This window comes from Protobothrops mucrosquamatus, unplaced genomic scaffold (assembly GCF_001527695.2).
Source record: "Protobothrops mucrosquamatus isolate PMUCROS unplaced genomic scaffold, P.Mucros_1.0 scaffold4282, whole genome shotgun sequence".
Taxonomy (NCBI): Eukaryota; Metazoa; Chordata; class Lepidosauria; order Squamata; family Viperidae; genus Protobothrops; species Protobothrops mucrosquamatus.
The window spans coordinates 7,741-28,399 of NW_015390198.1; the positions used below are offsets into that span (position 1 = coordinate 7,741).

A 20,659-nucleotide genomic window follows, 5' to 3' on the forward strand; every position below is an offset into this window, starting at 1 on the left:
GATCCACCCGGAGCCCCACGGGGATCCTGGGCCGGGCGAGGAGGGGGCAGATCCAGCCCGGGGAGGGAGGGAGGGACCCCCTTTGCCCCCCTGGAGGGAAGGGAGGGATCCACTCCCTGCAGGCGACGCCAGAGCCGAATCTCCCCAAGGAAAACCCGGCAAGCCGGAGAGGCGGATCCGCAGCTACCTTTCTCCTGGCGGGGGGGGGGAAGCTCTCCTGGCGGGAGGGGCGCCCCAAAGGCCGGAGGGGGAGCAGCCAGACCTGCCCCGAGCGGGATCCAGAAGCCTCTCCCGAGGGATCCAGCGCCGATCCTGCCAGGGCGAACAAGGAGCGAAGCCGAGATCCAGCGAGTGGGCGGGTCGAGGCGGGGGCGGGGCTTCTGCTCTCCTCTTCGGCTCCGCCTCCGCTTTGCAGCCCCGCCCATTGGCCTCCTCTTCTCCCCCCTCTCCCTCTCCTTCCTGCTTCCCAGCTAGGGCTTCTGTTCCTCCGCTGGGCGTCCGCGTCCAGGGTTCCTCTGCCCATGCGAACAGTGCCCTGCTGTGCCCGGACTGAGCTGCTTCCTAATGCAGCATCTGGGCGGAACCTGAAGCGCCGCGATGGCCGCGAAAGAGTCACGGAGGGAATGGCGAGGATTGCGGCGCTTCCTGCAGGCTGGAGAAGAGGGCGGGGAGGGGACGCGAACCCGGGAAAGAGCTGCTCCCAGGGGAGGGGGGAGGGAGGGGGCGGCTCCAGACCATCCGGGGTCCCCTCCGCGGCCGAGACGGGAGGGAAGGAGAAGCGGGGCAGGGTCCTCCGTGCAGCCGAGGTTGGGGGAGCGCCTGGGGGAGGAACGGGAAGGAGTCCCGAGCGGATCCCTTCTAGATCCCGAAGATCCTGGAAGTGCAGCTGCGCAGGTGTCGAGGTGGGAACAGACAGAGGGGGCGCCCCAGCGAATCCCTGGAGGGAGGAAGTGGGAAAGAGCCGGGGGCAACAGGAACCGATGCCCTTGGAGGAGGGGTCTCCTGCAGCTGCCCCAGAGTCCCCCAGAGGACCCGTGGACGGGGGGGGGAGCAGATTCCCCCAGGGCCCCCACTCGCCTTTGCCTCCCTTCTTCCCAGAATCGGACAGAGGTCACTGCTTGCCTCTCAAAGACAAAGACTGCTGGACTTCCTCTAACTCGGGGGGGGGGGAACCAATTTTTACACAGAGGCTTATAAACGGTTTGTAAGGCCCTGAGGAGACCCCCTTCTTCTTCCCTAGTCCCCCCATGACACTTAATTCGGATTTTGGCCCCTGAAGTACATTTGAACTTTTGAATATATATTAAGCATATCTGAACTCTTCAGAAGCCCCCCCCCATTATCAAATGAAACCTTTAGATGCCTTCAGAGCAGCTCACCTGTCTGGGGGCTGCAGAGCTGCTGGATCACAACTCCCCTCAAGTCCAGCCGGCAAGACAGTTATGGGAGTAGAAATCCAGCCTAACTCTAGTCTGGAGGGTTCCATTTAGTGAATGCTAGCAAGACTCCGTGTGGCAAGACCATCACTGGACCCACAATCTAAGAAACACAATGTTAAGCTGCTGTGTGTAGAATGTAATTTTATTTACTCTGCAGTCCAAAATATTTCTCTTTCTGAGATACAAAAACAATTAGGAGCATTTAGAGCAGCACCCGGGTTTAAGGAAGAACCGGAAGACAAAGCAGGAGTTAAGCAGGTCAGTCCAATGAGAGCCAGGGGACCCCCTCTGGTCACCTTGCCCCAGCTGCTGTCCTCCAGATGTTTGGGACTTTGACTCCCACATCTGCATATCACCAGATTGGGAAAGGCCCTTCTGGGGCATAACAGGCCACACTCAGTTGGAAAGAATTGGGTGGGGGAGGTGGGGCAAGGGGGGTCTTTTCATAGAAACCAGTGTTTTTTTAAATCTTGGTAACATTTAAGATGTGTGGACTAAAATCCCCAGAATTCCCCAGGGAGCATGTTGGGAATTGAAGTCCACGCATCTGAAAGTTGCCATAGTTGAAAACCTCTGACAGAATCACATCCCTTGGCTTTCTGACGAATTGTTTGGGAACTGCTGCTTCACTTGGAAAGCAGCTCCTTTTTCATGGCTGTTTCCACCATACAGAGCCTTCTTGGTGGGGACCTCCCACTTCTGGAACCTTCCACAAAAAGAGGTGTGAATTGCCACTGCCCTGCAGATACAGATGTATATATTACATACATACATACACATTTGGAATACTGCATCCAGTTTTGGTCACCATGATGTAAAACAGATGTTGAGACTCTAGAACAGTGTTTCTCAACCTTGACAATTTTAAGGCATGTGGACTTCAACTCCCAGAATTCCACAGCCAGCATCGCTGGCTGTGGAATTCTGGGAGTTGAAGTCCACATGCCTTAAAATTGTCAAGGTTGAGAAACACTGCTCCAAAAAGAGTACAGAGAAGAGCAGCAAAGATGATCAGGGGACTGGAGGCTAAAACATATAAAGAACGGTTGCTAGAATTGGAAATGTCTAGGCTCATGAGATTAAAACATACCATGTATTTCTTCACAAGCTAGCATGGCTTCTTACAGTTCTGTAAAAACAATAAGCTCTTTTTCCCACTGACTCTGCCTGTGGGGGGTCAGCAAGGAAGGTCACAAACGGAGATCACACCTCAGTGTGGCTCTTTGTAATGTAGTAATTGCAAACCAGGCACGTAGCGCAAGTGGGGCTGTAATGCCTGCAACTTCTGGGATCAGCCATACGTCCATTTTTTTTTAGCACCATCCGGATTCCGAACGGTGGCTGAACAAATGGACATGAGCTGAGAACTTCTTGTACTTTAATCCAAACACTGCAGGGACATGTGGGGCCCAAAGATGAGTTGTTTATCTTAAAGAGATATTCATAATGCAGAGTGTAGCTGCTTCATCTTGGCCATCACGATGGCTTAGCCTTAATTGTGCTTTTTGTGACTGTGAGGATAAAATATTGGAGGGAAGGGGCTGCAATGACTTGTGCATCTTATAAAGGCCAAGGGATGTAAATATAATAACAATCATAATCATAATAACAACAATAATATTGGAAGGGACCTTGGAGGTCATCTAGTCCAACCCCTATCCCAGGTCCTTGGTAAGGACTTGATAGCTAGACAAAAATGCCAGATCCAGTCTGAACATCTGCCTGGCTGTATGATTAATAATAATAATAATAATAGTAGGGACCTTGGTGGTCATCTAGTCCAACCCCCTGCTCAGGCAGGAAAGTCTATACTATTTCAGACAAATTGCTGTCAAGTGTCTTTTTAAAAACTTCCAGGGTTGGAACGTTCACAACTTCTGGAGGCAGGTTGTTCCAATGATTAATTGTTCTAACTGTCAAGAAATTTCTCCTTAGTTCTAGGTTGCTTCTCTCCTTGGTTAATTTCCATCCATGGCTTCTTGTCCTGCCTTCAGGTGCTTTGGAGAATAGCTTGACTCCCTCTTCTTTGTGGCAGCCCCTGAGATATTGGAACACGGCTATGATGTCACCCCTCGTCCTTCTCTTCATTAAACTAGTCTGCTATGGACTTTTTAATGCATTTTTAGTTTTTACAATGAAAAAAGTTTCTCACACTGCACACTTGTGAGGCTACTCCCCTGTGTAATTTCTGTTGTGCCTGCGAAATGCTGAAGGTTGGGCAAAATATCTTCCACTTTCCAGACATTTTATGTTTTTTCTCCAGTGTGGTTTCGATAATGCTTCAAGAGAGTCCTTTTTTTAGTAAAACATTTATCGCACTCCGAGCATTTATGGGGCTTCTCTCCTATGTGGATTTGGCTGTGACATCTAAGGTTATATGGTTTAGCAAATGCTCTCCCACAGTCTAAACATTTGTAGTTTTTTTCGCCTGTGTGAATTTTCATATGACTCCAGAGGGTTGCTGTGGTACGATAAAAACTTCCACACTCGTTGCATTGATAGGGCTTCTCCCCTGTGTGGATTTTCTGATGTCTCCAAAGTACATCCTTATAAGCAAAAGATTTTCCACACTCTGGGCATTTGTATGGCTTCTCTCCTGTGTGAACCCTCAGATGCCTTCCAAGGTGCTGTTTCTGGGTAAAGCATTTCCCACATTCCCCACATTTGTACGGTTTTTCCCCTGTGTGAATTCTCTCATGAACCTGAACCTCACTTTGTGCAAAAAAACTTTTCCCACACTCCCGACATTCATAAGGTTTCTCCTCTTGGTGCCTCTTCTGGTGCCTCTCAAGTTCAGCAGAATTTACAAATCGTCTCTCACATTCTGGGCATTCATAGAGTCTGACTACAGTGTGAAGACTCTGATGTCGCACCAGGTTTGATTTCAAGGTGAAACATTTCCCACATTCGAGGCACTTTTCGTTTTTCTCCCCTCTGTGTGTTTTCTCATGACTCCAAAGAGATGAACTCAGGGTGAAACATTTCCCACACTCAAAGCATTTGTAAGATTTTATTCCTACGTGAACCTTCTCATGGATCCAAAGATGTGCGCTCTGTGAAAAGGTCTTCCCACATTCCCAGCACTTGTAAGGCTTCTCCCTTGTGTGAACCCTCTCGTGGTTTCTGAGGGTGGCTTTTTCACTGAAAAATTTCCCACATTCCAGACATTGATACGGTTTCTCTCCAGTGTGGATTTTCTGATGTCTAAGAAGGTTTGACTTTTGACCAAAGCATAAATCACATTCCTCACATTTATGGGGTTTTAATCTGGGGGGGCTTCTGAGATCTTTGGCACCTTTTCCAAAAAGGGATTTCTCACCCTCCAATCTTTCACTGGATCCGCTTCCCACATGGACCTTCCTGTGGGTCAAAAGGAGGGACCGGCGAGCAAAGGATTTGCCACACTCGGAGCATTCATGGGTTCTCTTGTGGTTTTTCAGAGTGCTGCTTGTGTCTGACGGGGGATCCAAGAGTTCCCCGCCCTCCATGAGTTCTGGCGACTGCTGCCTTGCGCTGAGTTTCTACTAGCTCTTGAAAGGTGACTTGCAGGTCAGAGTTTTTTTCCTGCTGGTGGAAAAAGAAAGAAGAGGAGAATAATGTTTCCTTTTGAGAATGGTAGAATCACAAAATCATAGCCTTGGAAGGGACCATGAAGGTCTTCCAGTCCTACCCTCTGACCAGGGCAGAGGTCCGCATTACACCCCAGACAAAACCTCCATTGATTCCTTCTCCCCACATCCCTGGGCGGCAAACTCTTCTGCTGTTCACTAACTCTATCTTTTCCTCCTTGGTTCTCGTCCTATGACGATGTGAAAAAGAAGCCCTGAAACTTTAGGTAGGAGGAAGGCCCAGGCAAGGGACGTGGGCGTGTCTGGGGTAGGAGAGATCCGGGAGCCAGGCTCAGGTCACCCATGAGTTCGGGGGGTGATGAAGTGGGATGCACAGCTGCAGCCACCCCTGGAAGCCTGAGCCGCCCCATCCAGACCATGGAAAGCAGCCCCGGTGGACAGTAATGCCGGGGCTGGGCCTTACGTGGAGGCCTACGGTCACTGAACCCAGACCTGGACTTCAGCCCACTGTCATCTCAGCCACTGAGAAATGAGGCCTTGATCCCCACAACGGAGGCCTTTGCAGCCTTGCGCCATTCTCCAAATCACGTGTTCCATACATGTTTCCAAGCAAAATATCTCAAAAGCATCTGTAAGCTTCTCTAGGACCTTCTTAAGTCAAACGTGGCCTGTGCCAGGACTCACAAATGCCTCTCCTGCCCACTTCAGGCAACCCCACATTCCTATCAGGGACTCATCTGCTTAACGACATGTGAAATTGCTTAACAACCACAATCTCAGGAGTAGAGGATCGCAGTCACTGAGCCAAACTCTCACGTGACATCTTTTTTTTTATTATTTTAATATTTTTTTATTTTTTAAACCAACAAAACAAAACATAACACACATACACACACAGTGTATACTCCTCCCTTTTTTTTTAACAGCATGGACATGCCCAGGTGTGAAAAAATACTGGACTAAAATAAGAAGATGGATCGAAGAAATAATAGACCAACCCGTAGACTGGAAACCAGAGATCTTTTTGCTGGGTATTTTAAACAGAAAATATAGTAAAGAAATACGGTACTTAATTCTACATATAACAACGGCAGCAAGAATAGCATAAGCACAGTTCTGGAAAAATGAGAATATACCTTCAGAGGAAGAAGTGATAAGAAAAATCTTAGACTGTGCTGAGATGGACAAATTAACAAAAGAGATAAAAGAAAAGGAAGACACAGAGTACTATCTAATATGGAACAAGTGGTATGACTGGTTGGAGACTAGAAATAATAGAGGAGAATAAATGTGGAAAGGTCAAAAGTGGAAAATGTGTGTATAATAATGTATAGTAATAATAATATGTATTATTCTTAGTATGAAATATAGTATGAAGGAAGAAAAATGCAAGTAAGAAACAACGGGACAACAAGGACAAATATATCTAAAGAAGAATAAGGGGGGGAAATGTAAATAATAGAAGATTACCGTTACGGAACTGCTGTTAAAAAAAAAAGGGCACCTGACATCTTAACGACCAAGATTTCAGTGCCAATTGTGGTCATACGTCCAGGACAAACTGAGGATATACCAAAAACTAAGGCATCGCATAAGCAGAAGGGAAGGAAAGAGAATTCAGAACACATTTCTGATTCTTATCCTTTGTTTCTGCTTCTTGGGACTTTTGCACTTATGAGCTCCATCCCATCATGACTTCTTGATTCCTGCTTCCTTGCAAGACATTTTTTATGTTTTATAAAATATTACAAAAAAGGGGGAAAAATAGATCCAGGAAACTGCAGACCACTCAGCCTGATATCTGTACCTGGGAAGATCCTGGACAAGATGATCAAGCAAGGAATCTGCGAAAGCCTAGGAAAAAAATTACTAGAAGCCAACGTGGGTTTGTCAAAAACAGATTATGCCAGACAAAACCTATTGCCTTCTTTGTCAAAGTGACTAAAATAGTGGAATAGTGAAATTCAATGGATATACTATACTTGGACTTCAGTGAGGCATGGGACAAAGCCGATCACAGTCTACTTCTTGATAACACACAAAAAAAATGTGGGATAGACACCATCACCACCAGAGGGATTCATAACTGCCTTGACCAATCGCACTCACCATGTAGTCCTCAATAGAACTACATTACGGTTTCACCCAGCATTTTGGGAGCAAAACACAATTTCTCTGCATTGCTCTTTGGTCCAATAAAGATTTAAAAAATATATGCTTACTCTCCAAACCAAGATTTAATCAAGATTTGCTTACTCACCTTTAAAGTTACAACTAAGAGATCTCTGGGTCACTTGTTCCACCCTGTGGGTCAAGATCAGGTATGGCCCTCATTGCTGGCCGGTTTGATCTCTCCTATGCTACTTGGCCCTTTGTGCAGGAAGCTGCTTCTCCAACCGGACCACGATTTCCAAAATCTCTAGAACGGAGTCCCGGCCAAAGATTGGTGGGGCCCGATCCAAGAACACTCCCCCTTCTCTGTGGACTTCAGGGCCACATCCTCACTGGTCTCCTGCAAGAGAAATGAAAAAGGCTCAGATGCTGAACATCATCTGTAAATGACTCGGAAAAGGGAGGAGAATATGGAATTATTTGTTGAGGATATAAAATAATGGAGATAGAATCCTGATTCAAGAAGATCTTGATGAGCCAAAATGGAAGAAACCAGCAAGATGAAGTCCAACAGGGACCAATGCAGAGTTGTGAGTAGGAAAACTCAATGGAATATGAGAGAGATCAGATGGGGCAGAGCATGGGTGGAAAGGGCTGCTCTTTCCTGCTCTTTTTGGAGGCTGGGAGGCCATAAAGATTCCAGGCAGGTGTTTCCAAAATATTTACAATTAGGAAAGGCAGCCTTTTGGCCATCAGCTTGTTTTATTACCTGCTCACAAGACCAGCCTCAAAACTTCCTCGGTGCTTTGTAAAATATCCACCAAGATGGAGCTGCTACATCACAGCCTCTTCTGGGCAAAACAAGGAAAATATAAAGTTTAGAAATTCGTCCCAGCTTTTTAAGGTGGAAGCAAAGTAAACATTAGCATCAAAACAAAGGATTTTATTTTTAGCTTTTTACATGGAGCTCAATGAAAGAGGATCTCTTGGTGGGAGGGTGTGAAGAAAACATGAACTACATCCAGTTAATTTAAACTTGTTTTCTTTCCCCCAAACCCTCCCCTCCCCATCGCAATGAGGTCAGTCTGTGTTAATACCACATTACAAAGCTTTTGTTTATTCCATTTTCTGCAACTGCGGGATATGCATGCTCTGACGGACCACAGAGAGACCTTCTGAAAGCAACTTCCCCAAAAGCTCCTTCCCGGATCCACCCGGAGCCCCACGGGGAGCCCTGGCCGGGCGAGGAGGGGGCAGATCCAGCCCGGGGAGGGAGGGACCCCCTTTGCCCCCCTGGAGGGAAGGGAGGGATCCGCTCCCTGCAGGCGACGGCAGAGCCGAATCTCCCCAAGGAAAACCCGGCAAGCCGGAGAGGCGGATCCGCAGCTACCTTTCTCCTGGCGGGGGGGGGGAAGCTCTCCTGGCCGGAGGGGCGCCCCAAAGGCCGGAGGGGGAGCAGCCCGACCTGCCCCGAGCGGGATCCAGAAGCCTCTCCCGAGGGATCCAGCGCCGATCCTCCCAGGGCGAAGCGGGGCTCACGAAGGGAAGCCGAGATCCAGCAAGCGGGATGGTCGAGGCGGGGAAGGGGCTTCTGCTCCCCTCTCGGGCTCCTCTTTCGCCTTGCAGCCCCGCCCCTGCTCCTTCCCCAATTTCCCCTCCCAGCCAGGACCACGTGATCCGAAACCTCCTCTGTTCCTGGTCTTCCTTCGCCTTGGTTCCTCTGCCCATGGGAAGAGTGCTTTTCTCTGCACACTGGAATCGGAGCTGCCCCTCCTGCTGCAGTGTCGTTGTGTGTTGTTTGGATGCAAGCTTAAGCTCCGCGGATGGCCCTGAAAGAGACACCCTAAGACAGTGGTTCTCAACCTTTTTAATGCCGCGACCCCCAACCGGTCGTAAGTCGAGGACTAAACCGGTCGTAAGTCGAGGACTAAACCAGTCGTAAGTCGAGAACTACCCAACCGGTCGTAAGTCAAGGACTTTCCCTGCCCGGGAACGCCGCGCATGCGTGGTTCCGCCCCCTGCGCCGGCCGAGGCGTAGCTGGCAAGCGGCAGAGACGGAGCAGGCCAACCACCAGCTGGCCCAGCTCAGGGGAGGTAAGGCACCCGCCGGAAAAGGGGAAAAAAATGGCGGACAGCCTTGCTTGGCGACCCCCATTAAATGGTCGATCGACCCCAAATGGGGTCGCGACCCATAGGTTGAGAACCGCTGCCCTAAGAGTTGAGGGGTCCTTGGGGCTCCCTGAGGTTGTTTGTCGGTTGCTGCCCTGATGATGTTACCCAGTTTGGGTAACGAGACGTCTCCAAGGAAACACCGAAGCTCAGAGACCACCAAGGACCCCCCCTCAATTCCACCCTGAGCCATTCTCCTTGGTAGATTTCTGGAGCTGGAGAAGACGGGCGGGAGGCAGGTCTCTAGGTCGGATCTTGACCCAGAGGAATAGCAGCTCCGAGGGGGACTCCATCTCCCCACTACTTAGGGTAGGGGTTGGCAACCTTGGCTCTTTTATGACTCGTGGACTTCAACTCCCAGAATTCCTGAGCTCAGGAATTCTGGGAGTTGAAGTCCAGGAGTCATAAAAGAGCCAAGGTTGCCTACCCTTGACTTAGGGGAACCTCTTCCTCTATGTCAGTGGTTCTCAACCTTTTTCATGCCGCGACCCCAACTGGTCGTAAGTCGAGGACTAAACCGGTCGTAAGTCGAGGACTAAACCAGTCGTAAGTCGAGGACTACCCAACCGGTCGTAAGTCGAGGACTTTCCCTGCCCGGGAGCGCCGCGCATGCGTGGTTCCGCCCCCTACGCCGGCCGAGGCGTAGCTGACAAGCGGCAGAGACGGAGCAGGCCGACCACCAGCTGGCCCAGCCCAAGGGAGGTAAGGCACCCGCCGGAAAAGGGAAAAAAATGGTGGACAAAAAAAATGGCGGACAGCCTTGCTTGGTGACCCCCGTGAAATGGTTGATCGACCCCAAATGGGGTCCCGACCCACAGGTTGAGAACCACTGCTTTATGTGTTGTGCTACCATAGGAACCAGGGGTCCAAATCAAGATGCTCACACAGGACCCCCGCCCTGTGCTTGGAGAGGGCGGGTAGATGCCAGCAGCCCCCTGAAGTAGCCAATAGGAGACGGTAGATCTCCGCTTCTGAGCATATAGCAATTACGTCATAAAGGATATTTCTATGGGATCAAAAGGGAAAATACCACTTGCCAAGTTAAAAAAAGCTAGGAAAACGTTACACTGCCTTGGGCTGCGGAGGAGATGCCATTTCATGGAGGACAGAGGAGAAGGAGAGAATTAACCACGGTTCAGGGCGAGTGAGGAGTTTACAGCACGTCTCAATTAGTGTGGTTAATCGCACAAAAAGACTGCATTCAGATTTGTTGTTTGAAGTGATATTTTCATGTAAAATAGGTTAATTGGGTTCAGACTGAGAGAAATAGGCAAGAAAAGTATTTAATGTAACATGATATGTGAACAGTAAAGAAATATCACAGTAAAGAATAAGAACATACTGAAAGGAATTTAAATTTATGGTTAAAACCACAACTGTACACACAGTAGCCTTAATTGCACACACACAGCCTCACATTAACTGAATTTTGGGTAATATGAAACCTTTGCATTTCACACCAAATTGATTACATAATTCAAAGTGGCACTTTTTGTGACCTACTACATATGTTTGTCCTCAGTTAAGATGTGGTTCATTTAATCAGAAGTGTGTTGGGCACATATAGGTACCCACCAATGACCTGCCTTTAAGAGCAGGGATCCATCCAAATCCCCAAGACATTTTTCCTAAAGTTCATCCAACATCTACGTCAGTGATGGCGAACCTTTTAGAGACCAAGTGCCCAAACTGCAACCCAAAACCCACTTATGCATCGTCCGGTGCCGGGTGGATGTGGCCCATTGGGTGGGCGTGGCTGCGGTGGTAACGGCAGACAGGGTGGGACTAAAAAGTTCAATCAATCAATTCCAACTTTGCAGGATCTTTTTTTTTCCTGTGAGAAGTTGAAATTGACTGATTGATTGAACCTTTTTTTTTTTTGCACACGGCAACGGAGGCCTAAAGCAAAAAGGTTTTATAAAACCCAGCTGAAGGCCTAGGACTGGGGCGACGGCGTGCGTGCCCACAGAGAGGGCTCTGAGTGCCGCCTTTGGCACCCGTGCCATAGGTTCGCCACCACTGATCTACGTCTTTCAATTCAACCCAGGAATTCAGAAGTCTCCAGCTAGAGAAGATGGAGTCAAAAGAATCAAGATGGTGGCTGCTTTAAAGGGCATCACATACACTGCTAAAAAGCAGCAGGACTTTGACTGCAGAGTATGGCACAATTTGACTGCTGTCTTGACTTTTTTAAACTCTCTGAAAACAGCCCTCTTGATTATTTTGAACAATAATTTTATTAAGGATTTGCCCGTACGAATAATTTGGTGGGTTCTGTAGAATTCTTCACTTTGCAGACACACTTCAGCGTACTCACCTATCTATTTTCCCCTCCTACCTCCTGTTGACAGTTTTTGAATTTTGGTGTTGGGGAAGACTCCCGAGATTATCGTGGGCAGCCAAGAAAATCAACAAATGGGTCACAGTACAAATCAACATAAAAGGCCAGGCTCAAATTGCAATCAGTCAGAGACATTCCACAAAAACCCGTGCTTTCTGGAGAAGATTGTTATGCTGAGAAAGATGGAGAGAATGGGAAGGAGAGGGCAATCGCGGTGTGTCCTGCCCACGCAGATTGAATGCTTCCCTCTCCACGTGAGGCAAGCAGTAGTTACTCAAATGAACAGATCAAAGAAGATTACTAATTCACAGGTATTCCCAATCAGTAATCAGGATCCATTTCATTAGGTAAAAAGTTAATGGTTTTTCCATTCTGCATATAAAATCACGTGTTGCATTACGGCTGCTTCTCAGCCACAAGGCTGGGTGATACAAATGGCACAAAGCCAGGAAGTCCAGTCATAAACATAGAAACTCCTCCCACTTAACTGGATAAGCTACATTACCCATAAACCATCTCTTAAGGAAACAGCGTTTAACCCTATAAATGCCAAACATTCTAACATACAGATCTATATGGTCTGGCCAGGGTTATACTGGTCCAGCACAGGGTGGATTCAGTTACAGTGGCAATGGGGTCCCCATTGGGAGACCTGAAGGATCGGGTTGGGGACAGATCCTCCTGGAGAAAATCTATTATGTAATTGCTAAGAGTTGACACAGAGTTGATGGCAAATAATAACCAACGGTCGTCATCATAGACTCCTTAACTTGCTCTCCTTCCATTACAAATTTGAGTAAAATGTTATATATTTTAGCAATTCCACGTTCACTGTTTGCACATGTAGTAGTTCAGTTTCAAATTCTGTTTCACAGTAGGTGGTTCAGTTCCAGATGTGCTTTTGTCTGTTTTTCAACCTTTAACTCTGCACACGGAAACTGAGAAACTAAATCCCTCTGCAGTTAGTTGATCTCTTGACTTCACCTTGTATTCTCCGTGTTCTTGTTCTAACAACTCTAAATTTATCATCTTGCAGGTAGTCCTCGACTTACGACCACAACTGAGCCCAAAACTTGTTAAGTGAAACATTTGTTAAGTGGGTTTTGTCCCATTTTACGACATTTCTTGCCACAGGTGTTAAACTGAATCACTGTGGTTGTTAAACTGGTAACACGGTTGTTAAGTGAATCTGGGTTTCCCGTTGACTTTGCTTGTCACAAGGTCGCAAAGGATGACCCCGGATCACCGCAACCGTCATAAATGTGAGTCAGTTGCCAAGTGTCTGAATTTTATTCACGTGACCAGGGGGGATGCCGAAAAAATGGTCATAAGTCATTTTTCTCACTGCCGTTGTAACTTCAAATGGTCACTAAATGAACAGTTATAAGTCGAAGACTGCCTGTATTGACAAATTGATGGGAAAAAGCGGTTTAAAGAAATGAGACAAAAAGTGTAAGACATAGGGGTATTACAATTTATCTATTTATTGTTATCCACTCTTTTTTCCCCATAAAATGATTCTTGTAATTTTTAAGTTTTTAAGAAGAGACTCGACAGGCATTTGTCTGAAATGGTATAGGGTTTCCTGCCTGAGCGGGGGGGGGGGGGGGGTTGGACTAGATGACCTCCAAGGTCCCTTCCATCATCATCATCATTAACAAGTATTCTCTTTCCTCTTGAAGAGTTTCCAATTAAACTCTTGGTTTTTCTCCTGCCATATAAGCTTAGGTATATCTTCCTGCCATTCCTTTAGTGGTCCACCCGTTGTCCAGAGAGACATTGTTTAAAACAGAAACATCAGTCTCTAGCTAATATAGTTATTTTTAATTATAGAAATTCTACCCAACGACAATTGTAATTTTTTTCCCCACCTTAACAAATCCTTCTTGATTTCATTCCATGCCTTGTCATAATTATTTTGACATAGAATTCGTATTCTTTGTAAGAATACCCAAATGTCTTACTTTTTTTAAAAATCGCTTTTCCCATCAATTCTTTTTGGTCTTCCATTTTCATATTTTGGACAACTAATTTGTCCATTCGCCATTGATGTTAAAACCAGCTAATGCACTAAAATTCATTAATTTTTCCATTAATATTATGGTTTCTTCCAAAAGGTCTTTTAAAAGTACCACAAAATTATAATCAGAGCTCTTCTTACTTCCGGGCTTCCATCCGCTGCGCTCTAGGATACATATTCTATGTTTCTACAGGGAGTCCTTGCCTTACACTAGTTCATTTAATGACCATTCAACGTTACCACAGCACTGAAAAAAAGTTGATGTCCGTTTTTCAGTTACGACCTTTGCAGCATCCCCATGGTCATGTGATCAAAACTGAGATGCTTGGCAACCGGCTCATACTTATGACCGTTGCTGTGTCCCAGGGTCACGTGATCACCTTTTGCAGCCTTCCTTCTGACAAGCAAAGTCAATGGGGGAAGCCAGATTCACTTAACAACCACGTGACTAACTTATCAACTGCAGTGATTCACTCAGCAACTGTGGGGAAAAAGGTCGTAAAATAAGTCGAGGACTGCCTGTATATATTTCCTGGATGTGTTAATCCTGCCCAACTCAAAAGAGACTTTTGGTGGCTTCCAAGATCTTAGCAGGAGTCCTTTTTTGATTCCGGAGAATTTCACATTAGATTTTAGATTTTCACACTCACATTAGACTTTCATATTAACTTCTGAAAATTAATTTTTAAAAAAAATATATAAAATTTTTAAGTTGACAAGATCCGGTTCCGGATCGCGGCGCCAGCAGACGTGCGGGGAGAGCCTTCTCTCTGCCGCCCGGTTTCTCTCCATCGGAAGACCCTGGAACGGGTCGAAACTCGCCCTGGAGAAGCGACCATGCCTGAGGAGGACCAGCACAACTAAGCACAGTGAAGCACCACGGAGGATTTGGGTGAGACTTTTCCTTCCCTCTCTCTTATCCCAACTACCTTCCTATGAAAGCCTCCTGAAATGATTTTTAACGGATAATTGACAAAAAATGCTTTCTCATGATCTAAGAGTTTCTAATTCCCCCTTTAGTAACTCTTACATGACTTCTAAGGGTTGAACAACTATGAAAAACTGTTCCATCAACAGGGCCTGTTAGGGCTTTCCCCATGTGAGTCTTCTGATATCTCCCTTTTGACCAAAACATTTCTACACTTTATGAGTCTTTATGGCTTCACTCCTGTATGGACCTTCTGATGACTTCCGAGGTGGTCTTTTCGGGAAAAGCATTTCCCACACTCCACACATTTGTACGGCTTCTCCCCTGTGTGGGTTCTCTCATGAACCTGAAGCAGTGCTACTGTGAGAAAACCTTTCGCACAATCCCCACATTTATAGGGCTTCTCTCCTGTGTGCCCCCTCTGGTGTCTCCGGAGTTCAGCAGACTCCACAAATCGCTTGTCACATTCTGGGCATTGATAGGGCCTGTCTCCGGTGTGAAGTCTCTCATGTCGAATTAGGTGTGACCTTAGGGAGAAACATCTCCCACATTCTGAGCACATTTCATTTTTATTGCTTTCTACACATTTGTAAGGTTTCTTTGCTGTGTGAATCATTTTGTGTTTTCTAAGATATTCTTGGCAAGAAAAAGACTTCCCACACTCCGGACATTTATATGGTTTCTCTCCACTGTGGATTCTCTGATGTATCAAAAGGCTATTTTTGTGAGAAAAACATTTATCGCACTCCGAGCATTTATGCGGCTTCTCTCCTATATGAACTTGCCAGTGACGTCTAAGATGAGATGAATAAATAAATGCTCTACCACAGTCTAAACATTTGAATTTTTTTTCCCCTCTGTGGATTTTCTCATGATCTCTGAGGGTTGATATCAAACAAAAATATTTTCCACACTGGATGCAATGATAGGGTTTCTCCCCTGTGTGGATTATCTGATGTCGAAAAAGAGTTCCCTTTAGAGCAAAACATTTCTCACAATCGTTACATTTATAGGGTTTTTCTCCCGTGTGCGTCTTTTGGTGTCTCCAAAGTGTGGAAGAACTCCCAAATCGTTTCTCACATTCTGGGCATTCATGGGGTCTTTCCCCAGTGTGGATTCTCTGGTGTTGCTGCAGGTGTGATTTATTGGAAAAACATTTCCCACATTCCAGACATTGATAAGGTCTCTCCCCAGTGTGGACTGTCTGATGTCGCTGCAAGGCTGATTTGCTGGAAAAACATTTCCCACATTCTAGGCACGTTCTGCTTTCCTCCTCTGTGTGTGTTTCATGATGTTTGCAAAGTGATGAACTGCGAGTGAAACATTTTCCACACTCTAAGCATTTATAAGGTTTTATTTCCATGTGAATTTTCCTGTGGATGTTTAGACTTGTTTTTCGAACAAAAGATTTCCCAGACATTGATAAGGTTTTTGTCCAGTGTGGATGTGTTGATGTTTAAGCATCTCTGAGTTCTGAGAAAAGCAAAGCCCAGATTGCATACAATTGCAGGGTTCCTCTTCAGTTGGGCTGTTCTGAGGCCTGGAAAAACACTGAGGCCTTCCTGAGGTCTCTTTCCCTGGTGGATACGCTAAGGAGCTCTGATGTCCCAGCCTTTAGCAAAATGCTTCCCACACTCTCCACATTTGTAGGGATATCCCGCACTCAGAGCACTTGAAGAGTCTCTCCTGGTTCCTCTGAGGGGACCTTCTATCGAAGTATTTCTCCACCCAGCATAATTTCTGGCGCCTTCTCAGTTGCAGGGCTTTCTAAACGGAGAAAATCTCACAACTGGAATTTTGTCCACTTTCCCGGTGCCACCTACTGCATGAAGGGAAAAGAAGAAAAGAAGAAAGATTCATGACAGCTGACAGAATAGCAATAGCACTTAGACATATATACCGCTTCACAGTGCTTTACAGCCCTCTCTAAGCGGTATACAGAATCAGAACATTGCCCCCCAACAATCTGGGTCCTCATTTTACTGACGTCAGAAGGATGGAAGCCTGAGTCAACCATGAGCTGGTGAGAATCAAACTGCTGGCAGTCGGCAGAATTAACCTGCAATACTGCATTCTAACCACTACGCTATCACGGCTTTCCCAGTTGCTCCCCATTTGTCTGCCTGAATTGTTAATGATTCCTGCCTTTTCCTTTTTCTCAGTTGTGTGTGTGTGTGTGTGTGTGTGTGTGTGTGTGTGTGTGTGTGATGCTCTATGATGTGAGAAAACATAGCAAAGACCCCCGCCCCAGACTTTGTATATGTCAGGTAGCTCCAATGCAGACTGAACATGGGGTCCTCCTAAAATGGCTTTCTATTATTCCTTTATAATTTAGGGAGGGTGTAAATATATTCATCGGAGTCAGCAATACCTCATGGTGGGGGTTGAGACCCCCATTTCCCGAAAGAGAGGCTGATGGCTTCCGTTGGCCAAAACTTCCACCTGGTAGTCCTACCTGCCCATGATAGACTTTGGGCTCCAACTTCAGCCAGTTTCTTTCGGCTTTAAGACATTTCTCACTTAGCAACATAAATTTTGGGCTCAGTTGTGGTTGTAGGTTGATGACTATCTATACACCCAATTATCTCAGTTTTAATGGGAAACTTGTGCTTTTCAACCTTTTCACAGGTTGTTCCACTTTTAGGATATGGAAATGTTCGAGTACCACCAGTCGCCTAGCAAGGTGTCAAAATCTATCACCAAAAAAAAAAAAGGAAAGTGATAAAATACAGTTAGTCATCGATTTACAACAATTTGCTTATTGACTGTTCGAAGTTACAACAGCACTGAAAAACGTGACATATGTCCATTTTTCACACTTATGACCGTTGCAGCATCCCCAGGGTCTTGTGATTTAGATTCAGATGCTTGGCAACCGATCCATATTTATGATGGTCACAGTGTCCCAGAGTCATGTAATCCCCTCGTGCAACTTTCTGATGAGGAAAGTCAATGGGAAGACCAGATTCACTTAAGAACTGTGTTACTAATTTAACAACTGCAGTGATTCACTTAACAAATGTTCCAAGAAAAGTCATAAAATGGGAGACAACTAATTTAACAAATTTCTCACTTAGCAACACAAATTTTGGGCTCAGTTGTGGTTGTAGGTTGATGACTTTCTGTACTTACCACACTTTTAATGGGAAACCTGTGCCTGTTTCTCTGACATTAATCTTTGCACTATTCTACCCCCTTCTCTCCTTCTGGTTGAGTCAAAGAAGCTGATAGGTGATTGCAGGGCCTTTGGGGGGGGTGCGGCTTCTGCATTTGGAGCGGGGGCATCAGGGGCATGTCAGGGTGNAAGTGGGGGGAAGAAAGGAAATCAAACCTGATTGAGAGGGAGCATAGTAACCCTGTCCCTCCACCACAGAGGGCAGATCCTTTTTTCTTTGTCGTTTTTCCGGACTTTTCATCCTGCTTTCGTGAGAGGGCAGCGTTTGGGCGGGTGAAGCTGCCCCCTTTTGCTCCCTCGAAGCTACAGCCAAGCAAGACAACCACCTGCCTGTGCTCTTCCCCCTGTCTGAGGTTTTCATTGTTCTGAGCATTTCTGTTGGGGATAACCAACTAGCACCCTGACATGCCCCTGATGCCCCGCTCCAAATGCAGAAGCCGCACCCCCCCCAAAGGCCCTGCAATCACCTATCAGCTTCTTTGACTCAACCAGAAGGAGAGAAGGGGGTAGAATAGTGCAAAGATTAATGTCAGAGAAACAGGCACAGGTTTCCCATTAAAAGTGTGGTAAGTACAGAAAGTCATCAACCTACAACCACAACTGAGCCCAAAATTTGTGTTGCTAAGTGAGAAATTTGTTAAATTAGTTGTCTCCCATTTTATGACTTTTCTTGGAACATTTGTTAAGTGAATCACTGCAGTTGTTAAATTAGTAACACAGTTCTGGTCTTCCCATTGACGTTCCTTGTCAGAAAGTTGCACGAGGGGATTACATGACTCTGGGACACTGTGACCATCATAAATATGAATCAGTTGCCAAGCATCTGAATCTAAATCACAAGACCCTGGGGATGCTGCAACGGTCATAAATGTGGAAAATGGACATATGTCACATTTTTCAGTGCTGTTGTAACTTCGAACAGTCAATAAGCAAATTGTTGTAAGTCGATGACTAACTGTATTTTATCACTTTCCTCTTTTTTTTGGTGATAGATGTTGACACCTTGCTAGGCGACTGGTGGTACTCGAATATTTCCATATCCTAAAAGTGGAACAACCTGTGAAAAGGTTGAAAAGCCCTGGTATAGGATCTCCTGCTTGAGGAAGGGGTTGGACTACAAGATCTCCAAAGTCCCTCCCCACTCTATTCTGATTGATAAAACCCACCAAGGGGCTGCCACATTCTTTGACAAGTAGACCAGCAAAATGCTGTAGGCACAGTATACTTAGATTTCAGCAAGACATTTGACAATCCATGTCAGGGGGTGACATGATAACAGTATTCCAATATTGGGGGCGCTGCCACAAAGAAGAGGGCATCCACCTGTTTTTCAAAGCACTTGATGGCAGGACACTAATTAGCTTACAAACTGTATTCAACGAGTAGTCCTTAATGGTACTACATCTACATAGAGAGGAGTAAACAGTGGGGTACCACGAGGTTCTCTTTTAGGCCCAGTAGTCTTCAAAATCTTCATATATGACTTAGATGAGAGAATAAAAGGGGAAGTCATCAAATTTGCAGATGACACTAAACTGGCAGGAATAGCCAACACCCCAGAAGACAAGCTCAAGATTCAGAAAGATCTTGACAGACTTGAACAATGGGCCCTATCCAACAACATGAAATTTAGTGTGGAGAAAAGCAAGGTTTTACACGTAGACAGGAAAAACCAAAGGTGCAAATACAGATTAGGTGAAACCTGGCTCAAAAATAGTTAACTGTGAGAGGGACCCTGGAGTCCAGTAGCGAATCATTTAAACATGAACCAGCAGTGTGCAAAAGCATTCAAAACAAGCTAATAAAATCCTTGGTTGTATAAACAAGAGTCGTAGAATCAAAATCACAAGAAGGATTAGTATAGCTTTATAAAGAGCAAGTAAATTAGTAAGACCACACCTGGAATACTGCATCCAGGTTTAGTCACCACATTACAAAACAGATATTGAGACCCTGCAAAAAGGGCAAAGAAGAGCAACTAAAACGATTAAAGGCCTGGAGACAAAAACATGTGAAGAACAGTTGCAGGAATTGTTTATGGCCAGTCTAGAGTAAAGATGGACTGGGGGTGACATGATAACAGTATTCCAATATTGGGGGGGGGGGCTGCCACAAAGAAGAGGGCGTCCACCTGTTTTTCAAAGCACTTAAGGGTAGGAAAAGAAACAATGGATGGAAACTAATGAAAGAGAAAAACAACCTGGAACTAAGCAGAAACTTCCTAACAGTGAGGACAATTAACCAGGGGAACAGTTTTCCTTAAGAGGTTATGGCTGCTCCATCAATGGAGGCTTTTAAGAAGAGACCGGACAGCCACTTATCTGAAATGGTATAGGACTCCTACTTGAGGGGGTTGGACTAGAAGACCTCCAAGGTTCCTTCCAGCTCTATTCTGATTGATAAAACCCACCAAGGGGCTGCCACCTCACAGCCTCTTCATAGTAAACAAGGAAAATAATGATTTTTTTCAGATTCTGCCCAGCTTTGTAGAAACAAAAGAAAAACCATTAAAATTAGAATAAAACCAAAGAATATTCATTCCTCTGTATTTAGATTAAGCAAAAAGAAAGTGGATCTTTTCTGGGTTGGGATAACATGAGCTCAATTCAAGCAATTTAAAATCCCCCCCTTAAACCAACCTCCCCCCGCATTGAAGGGGGAAGGCGGGTCTTTCTTTCCATTGCCCCATATCCCCCCCCCCAAATCCTTAAAAAGAAAAGCCCCCCCCTTTCCCTCCATGGGGCGACCCCCCCCTTTCCCCGCAGGCTCCCCGTCCAGCCCTGCATCCACCCGGGATCCTCGCAGGCTCAGCCACCCTCCGGGGACCCAGGGGGGACTCGGGGCTACCTTCCTCCTGGCCGGCCGAGGGAGAGCAGGAGCAGCCCCACCTGCCCGGAGCGGGGCCG

General features: G+C 46.2%; 1 protein-coding gene across 1 annotated transcript in view; it reads right to left on the bottom strand.

The window, feature by feature from the left end:
- LOC107298796 (zinc finger protein 850-like) overlaps positions 1 to 15,998 on the bottom strand; it is a 22,477-nt gene extending 6,479 nt beyond the window's left edge. Inside the window, exons 1-5 of the mRNA XM_029286617.1 lie at positions 15,801 to 15,998; positions 15,232 to 15,752; positions 14,891 to 15,120; positions 4,286 to 4,893; positions 3,720 to 4,201 (exon numbers count right to left, since the gene is read on the bottom strand). Of these exons, the coding sequence (XP_029142450.1) occupies positions 3,720 to 4,201; positions 4,286 to 4,893; positions 14,891 to 15,120; positions 15,232 to 15,752; positions 15,801 to 15,998 (2,039 nt within the window). The remainder of the gene's footprint in view (positions 1 to 3,719; positions 4,202 to 4,285; positions 4,894 to 14,890; positions 15,121 to 15,231; positions 15,753 to 15,800) is intronic.
- Between the last annotated feature and the right edge of the window lie 4,661 nt (positions 15,999 to 20,659).